This window comes from Charadrius vociferus, unplaced genomic scaffold, assembly GCF_000708025.1.
Source record: "Charadrius vociferus isolate BGI_N301 unplaced genomic scaffold, ASM70802v2 scaffold573, whole genome shotgun sequence".
NCBI classification, from domain to species: Eukaryota; Metazoa; Chordata; class Aves; order Charadriiformes; family Charadriidae; genus Charadrius; species Charadrius vociferus.
This window is the reverse complement of record NW_009647569.1, coordinates 461,959-469,205: the sequence shown is the minus strand read 5'-3', so window position 1 is coordinate 469,205 and position 7,247 is coordinate 461,959. Positions and strand designations below refer to the sequence as shown.

The 7,247-nt window shown below is 41.3% G+C and overlaps 1 protein-coding gene across 1 annotated transcript in view; it reads left to right on the top strand.

The window, feature by feature from the left end:
* Positions 1 to 200: 200 nt before the first annotated feature.
* NSDHL (NAD(P) dependent steroid dehydrogenase-like) overlaps positions 201 to 7,247 on the top strand; it is a 10,040-nt gene continuing 2,993 nt past the window's right edge. The window contains exons 1-4 of the mRNA XM_009880822.1: positions 201 to 221; positions 2,560 to 2,721; positions 3,658 to 3,804; positions 5,201 to 5,330. Of these exons, the coding sequence (XP_009879124.1) occupies positions 201 to 221; positions 2,560 to 2,721; positions 3,658 to 3,804; positions 5,201 to 5,330 (460 nt within the window). The remainder of the gene's footprint in view (positions 222 to 2,559; positions 2,722 to 3,657; positions 3,805 to 5,200; positions 5,331 to 7,247) is intronic.

The window sequence follows — 7,247 nt, the reverse complement described above, 5'->3', positions numbered from 1 at the left end:
GGGCAGAGAGAATTAGCTCACTCTTTTCATGCTTCTGCTTTAGCATCATGGCTTCAAACCTTGATTTTTGTAACTAGAAATGAGTTTGAAAAAAAAGTTTGGTTTGTGTTAATGGCATGCTTAAGTAAAGTATTGGGTTGTGAATAAAGTAATATTCTCTTTTTTTAAAGGAATCAGGTTGATAGTGAATCATCTGAGAAATGGCCACACGCCTCAGATCGGTAAGTTGAGGACTTAAATAATCCTTTATGAAGATTTGTCTTGCAGAAACAGATTTTCATAGATATTTCTTCAGAACATTGCTAGGGAAGACATGAGACTGTTCCTGCATTAACACTAACTCTAGAGATACTGGTGGCGGAAATGTGATTTTCCAAGGAGTCGTTTGCTGCCATTAGTTCCAAAGAGATCCAGGAATGCTCCAAATCCCCCACCCCACTCCAGGAACACCAGTGGCTTTGTCAGCGCTGCCAAATCAATTGGTCTGGAGATCAAGTAACTCCACGATCATTTCTATGTGCCTTATAACATTATTCCTTGTTGTAGTGCAGATAAAAGCCCAGCTGAGATCCCTGAGATCTACTAGACCGTTGTAACTTCTTTCTATGATTACTGCATGCAATACAGGAGGTTAGAGTATGGGAAGCGTAACATTTTTTATTAGCTCAGAGAGATGTTTGAACCTTGTTCTTAGGAGTACAGTTTATTAAGCTCTTCTGTTGCATTGCCTATGGCTCTCGTTTATAGAGAAATTCCTACCTTCTGAATTATTTTCTCATTAATTCATATGAAGCTGATGGAAGACCAGTGAATCTCAGATATTTAGGAAACAAAGAAACCAAAAAAATCCCCAATGTATCATCATTTTAGAGAGCGTGAACAAGCTGTTGTATCTTCCCAGCAGAACACTAGATAGGTAGTAATTCATATCCTAAAATCAATATAATCATGCGTAGCCTGGCTTTCTACCTGCATTTTTTAAAACAGCTAATTAATCTGGGTGCAGCACCGTTAGCTGCAGTTATACCAATTCTGGTCATTCACTTGTTTCCTTTAGTACTTTCCCAAGAGATGTGTGTACTAGATTGTATTGCACATTATAAATGGGCACTAAGGATTATTTAAATAGTCTGCTTCTCATCACCGGTTAGAATACTGTCCTTTACTTGGAAAACTATCATACAGAAAAACCTGGACTATGTCATCCGTACTGGCAGAAAACGATTCTGATATTTCGAGACAGACAGAGGGCGTCATTCTGCCGCTGTAACACTTTGGTTCAGCACATCTCAGTGCAGTGTGCAGTTCGGGTGCTCTCATTTTATGAAGAACACACCGGAATGAGAAAGGGTACAGGGGAAGACAGGTAAAAATATCGATGGAACGGAGCGACTGCCTTTGGAGGAGGAAAGGCTAGACCCCTCAACGGGGAGAGGACACCGCAGAGGGGAGGCATGTCACAGCGTTCAGAGAATCAGGAAGCTGATGAGTAAAGTGAAAGCAAACCTGTTGTCATGGGGGAATACAGGGAGAGCGAGCTACAGAGAGTTCTTAGGCTCTTTCTAGGTTCTTAGGTTCTTTCTATATTGTTTGTTCTCTTGCAACTATCAAAACCAAATAGACCGCTTTTTAAAAATTGCTTTAATCAGACTGTACTTTGCATGCACCATTCTAAATAACTGGTTATGCTTTAATGTAACTGAGAAACTGCAGTAAACTCTTCTAATTTCTGTTGTGGATAATTGACACTGCAGTAGAGCCTTTGTTTAGGGATGTAGCACTTAGAAACTCCTGAACAATCGTCGTCTTTGTGTGGTTTCACTGGGTTAAAATTCCCTTCAGCTCGATAGTATAACTGCAGAGGTGGGGTTTTGTGTGGCAACAATAAGAAGCAAATCTATTTCCAACCAGGACAGAGCATTCTTTGTACAAAAGCTTCCTCAGACTCGTTGCTTGTATGTCCTATGTTGGCAGTAAGATCTTCAGTCTCAGTCCAGTTAAACGAGTGACCAGACCAGAATCTGTTAATTAGTGACTCTAGCCATTAAAAAGCTTAAAAAAAGAAAGGAAGAACTAATGACTAACTTAAGAGGATAAGCCTTGCCTGTACCTGATTGCTTTCTTGGCTTGGAGAAGCCTAAGTTTTGCATGCTCTGAAAATGGTTTTATCCTTGCTGGTGGTGACTGTTTTAGCATTTTGAATTGTCTGTGCCATGTGGCTGAAGGAAATTCTGTTTGCTTTACCATCAGGGCAGAGTTTTTCGGAGCCAGTCCTCTTCCCTTAACCACTTGGTTATGAGGCAGAGTCCTGCCCAAAACAAACCAGCACATGAGCCATGTGGACCATTAGCGTCTCTGAACTGTTAAGTTACTGTGACACAACAGACATACTGAAGAGTCTGTTGATATCTGAATTTAGACTCTTCCAATTACACTCTCTACTGATTAGTTGTGCAAAATTCCAGCACGTTGAGACCTCAGGAAGTTCAGATCGGTTTACTCGTGCAGTTTGTTGGTGTATGTCTGCTTGCTAAAGTGCTTTTCTCCCTGTCTCTGCAGGCTGGTAAGAAATGTACAGTGATCGGCGGGTCAGGATTCTTAGGCCAGCACATGGTGGAGCAGCTCCTGGAGAAGGGTTATGCCGTCAACGTGTTTGATATTCAGAAGAGATTTGACAATGACAGAGTGCAGTTCTTCCTGGGAGACCTTTGCGACAAAGAGGTACAGACTAACAACAGTACGTGACATGGATAGATAGAAAGGATATCTGTTTAAATAAATACTTATTCAAATAGCTTACCGAGCCTTGCCTGATGCACTAAAAAACATGAAGGAGTTGTACAGGTTGTAAGTGGGTATCTAGATATACCCCCCAACCTTTCCCCCTGAAGTCAGTAGCCTAAGCAGTTTTCTGGGGAACCCTCAAATAGAACATTTAAAGAAATATATGTGATGTCTACTTGAAGCTGAAAAGAACAGAACTTGTTTCTGTATTATGATATGCATTACTGTTAGCTCAGATACACAGTCTAATTACAGTCACTGTTGGTAATTGCATGTGGGTTCTCTCCTAGCTAACCTCAGCTGCATGAGAACAGCAGAATGCATTATTCCTAACAGTTAAGGCACACTAAGACCTCTTGCCTTAACTCAGTCATGCGTGTGAGCCTTGGCAAAAACATTTATATGCAACGTGAAGAGACGTCTCCCCCCAGTATAAAGTATCACGTCTCAGAGCTTTGTGACACTCATCTCAAACACAGACAGTGCCACAGGGGACTGTTGGCTGCTAAACCTGCTGCTTGCTAAGTTTTCTAACTCCTGTCTCCAGGTAATTTTGAGTCTCATACCTGCACTTGAGACTATTGCAAGCAGTTCAGTCTAGATAGCCTCCAGATCTCACAAAGTTCCCAGGTCCTTCTCGGGAAAGAAAAGATGCTTTTTTGCCTAGCAAGAAGGAGAGGACACCGTGAAGATCCTGGATGCTAATCCTACTCCAGCTGCTCACCTTGATGGAAGGAACATGACTTGAGATTTAGCGGTTTTGTTTCTGTGAAGAGAAGAACTGTGTTTTATTTCCTTCCTTTTTTTTTGATTTGTTCTGAGTAGGCGCTATTGCTGTTGCTTCATTGCGATCTCATGCGATGTATCTTCTAGGCTTTGCTCCCAGCTTTGCAAGGTGTGTCAGTGGCATTTCATTGTGCATCACCAGCACCTTCAAGTGACAACAAGGAACTGTTTTATAAGGTGAATTTTATGGGAACCAAAGCAGTCATTGAAGCCTGCAAAGAAGCTGGAGTGCAGGTAAGGGTCGAAAAGCACATGGAGACTATAAAACGCTGATGTTGCTTAATGACAATTGTAGCACAGACCAATTTCAGTCTGGTTTGATAGAGGGGCAAAGGTCTCCGAGATACTGAATCCCTACTTGTTCTATGAAAACTAGTAGAAGAGAGAGACTCTGTTGGTCTCCTGCTTAATGTCTGGTGTAAGCTCAGCCCATGTTTGCCACAGAAAACCTACACATTGCAATCTTCCTGACTGCAGGAAAAGCATCTATTAAAATTTGTCCTACTAGACGTCTGGGAATCACCCGCGGGAGAGCCATGACTGACAAGTGGATTCTTTCATGCTTTAATAAGAGGACAGCTCTAAAGACAGCTTATCCAGCAGCGGAAGTATTCATGTCATCAATTACCTACATGAATTCTTTGACCTATAATGAGAAGGAACACACTTGTGCCATAATCTCAGTATAATTTGATTTAGAAAGTCATTTACCCACAAAAGAAAGAGCCAGAGGAAACCAGGCTGCTGTTCGGGCAAGTTTTTTGGTTTGTGTTCCCCCCGCCCTGTGTTATTTTATACCACGTGAATTTTCATTTAAGTTCTTAGCAAATTTTCAAGCGCAATGCATGTGAAGATCCCTTACTTAATTTGGGCAGAGATGTTGCCTCCAAAGCATGCCTTTTGAGCAGTGTCCACGTACAAATACGGAAGTGGTGATGTTTAGAGTTAAACAGGACTCCAAGCCCCACAGTTTGTTGGTTTTCTCCCCTCGTGTAACACACTGTTAGAGGAAATGGGCCACGCGGTGTTTACCTTCAGGCTTAGTCTGGATTCTCTCAGAGCAAGGAGTTTAAGTCTTGTTGGAACTTGTTGGATCTCATCATCTTTCTGTTACAATGTAGATCTTGTTTAAAACCACATGTTTCTGATTACTCAAATACATCACCGACTTCCTGTTTTAAATACACCAGGGTATGTTTTTATCCAACAAAAACATCCAAGATACGAATTCTTTTTTGGTTTAACCTGCCATGATATTGTTATTGTCAAAATGAGCAAATATATCTTAAAAACACTCATTGCATGTTAAGTGCTAAAATGTGCCAAGCCAAGCGGACACTCTGGCTTTCCTGGAGATGTCTTCCCCTTGACTAGCTGCCGTGGATGTTTGTTGAAATGTTTTAGTCTCCTCTAGGTAGCACTAAACGATGTGACGAGTCAATTAAAAGAGTGGGAGTTTTCTTACCTGCGGTTTCAGATCACCTTCTGTTAGCCCGTGTTCTTCTAGACTTAGTTTATTATCTGGAGAATCAGTTGATTAAACACTATTATTGTCTTTACTCAGCCTTTGTAAATAATGACCCTTTTGTCTTAGGCTTTAAACAACTGTTTTGTTTCACATCTATTACAGAAACTGGTGTTAACTAGCAGTGCCAGTGTAGTTTTTGAGGGCACAGACATAAAAAATGGATCAGAAGACCTCCCTTATGCAAAAAAACCTATCGACTATTACACAGAGACGAAGATCCTACAGGAGAAGGTATTTGTCATCGTATGGTTAACATTGTTATTTTAGATGCTTAAAACTGCCCTTCTAAAAGTAGGGCATGCCCTAGGGGACACAACAGGCTCTTCAAGACTGAACAGATCTCTGTTGTTCTCCAGAATCTCTCTTTCATTACAAAGAAGTATCTTGTTCTTACAGTTCCAAAGAAAATCTGTGCAGAACCATGCATATGTAGCAACGCCTGCCAGAGTTTTCAGAGTATAACTGAAATAGAAAATTCCCTTATTTTAGACAAATCTGTCAGATTTTAGCCCTCTTATTCTGAGCGTGGCGGCTAGCGGGCTGTGGATTCATTCGGTCTGTTACAGAGAAGGGTGGCAGGTGGCTGCCGCTTGCGTCTCTCACAAGTGACCCACATCCTTTTCCCTCGGCATGCTGACGGGGTGGTCCAGGGGGTGCTTTCCTAGCAGTCCAAATACATAAGTAGTCAGTTATGTCTTTCTTGGCTGGTGAAACTCCCAAGTAGTGTATTCACTTAATAAAAAGAGAATAAAATAAAGCTGTGACATAAATTATCAGGAAGTTGAATGAAATAGTGTGTTACGCTACAGAGGTTGTTTCTAGAGAAAGAATAAAAGAATTGGCAGAGATGTCGCTGCCAACTGTCGATGCCAATCCTATTTCTTAACTGATCCAGCTTTGTTTCAGGAGCAGTTGAGGGGAGCCTTTTGCCTTCTCTGCTCCTACTGGAAGGCTGTTTCAGAACCACATTTGCCTCATGTGCAGCCTGAAGTTACAGTTGGGATTGTGAACAAGTCACTGGGGAAGGAGAAGGTGAGGTGGAGATGTGGACGGACTGCGTTAAGGAGCATGCCAGCCTAATGGCACCTTGTGAGCTAATGCTATTGGCCATATACTGAAAATATTCTTATTAAAAAGATCTAAAATTTTCCCCTACATCCGAATGTCCGCTACTTTGGACATTTGCAGATCGCCAGCATCTGTTCTATTTCAGGTTCTGAATGCTGCCGTATTTGCAGTTTAAATATGGTATGACAATGTTTTAAATCAAAGCGAGCGAACGTTTTTTCAAACTTTTTTCAGTGGCTTGCATCTCAGTCGTGGAAAGAATCTACGCTTTTTGTGCGAGAAGAATTTAGACTTGCTTCCATACTGAAGCTGACCGTGTGTCCTCTAAAGTTGAGCGTTAGCCTTTGAGAATTTGTCTTATGTTCCTTGAAAAGAGCTTGACTGAAAACTCAGTGTAAAAACATCTGTTCATTCGCAAGCACAACCGCTTTGCAGTAAAGTGGACAAATAAAGTGGAAGCTTATGAGTAGCAATCAAGTCTAGTCCAATATGCTTGTAACTGAGTATTTGATCTTTATTTGTATGTGTTGGTTTTGTATTTTTAGTAGAAAACCCAGCAGCTTTTAAAAATTAGTAGAACACATTGTTTGGAAACTCCCAATAGAATTAAATCTTCTTCAAAGATGCCTGGCTGAATCTGCTTAGCGCTTGGTGCTGCTGGGAAAATGGGATCACACCCCTTCTGAATGCGATCGAGAAGGCCCGTGATGGAAATCTGCCATTGATTGATGAGGGAGACGGAGATTGAATTGCTTAGTGTCCTTCTTATCTCCAACATGTCCATAAAGAATTCACGGAGGGAAGGAACTTTCAAAGCTCCTCTGGTTTCTATGGTGTTAAATAAGAGACGTGACGAGTTCCTGTCATTTGCTTGTCAATTCATTAAGTGTTCAATAATGAAAACAGATTTTTGTCTGTTTTTCTCTTTAAAGAGAAGTGGGAGAAGAGATGGGAACAAAGGAAGGGTTCTTTGTAAAGATATGGATGGACAGTAATTGTCCCACTGATGTCTTCCCAAGGAGATGGGGGAACGCCCACCCCCTTTAGTGATGTTCTTGGAATATGTTACTAAGCCACGTTT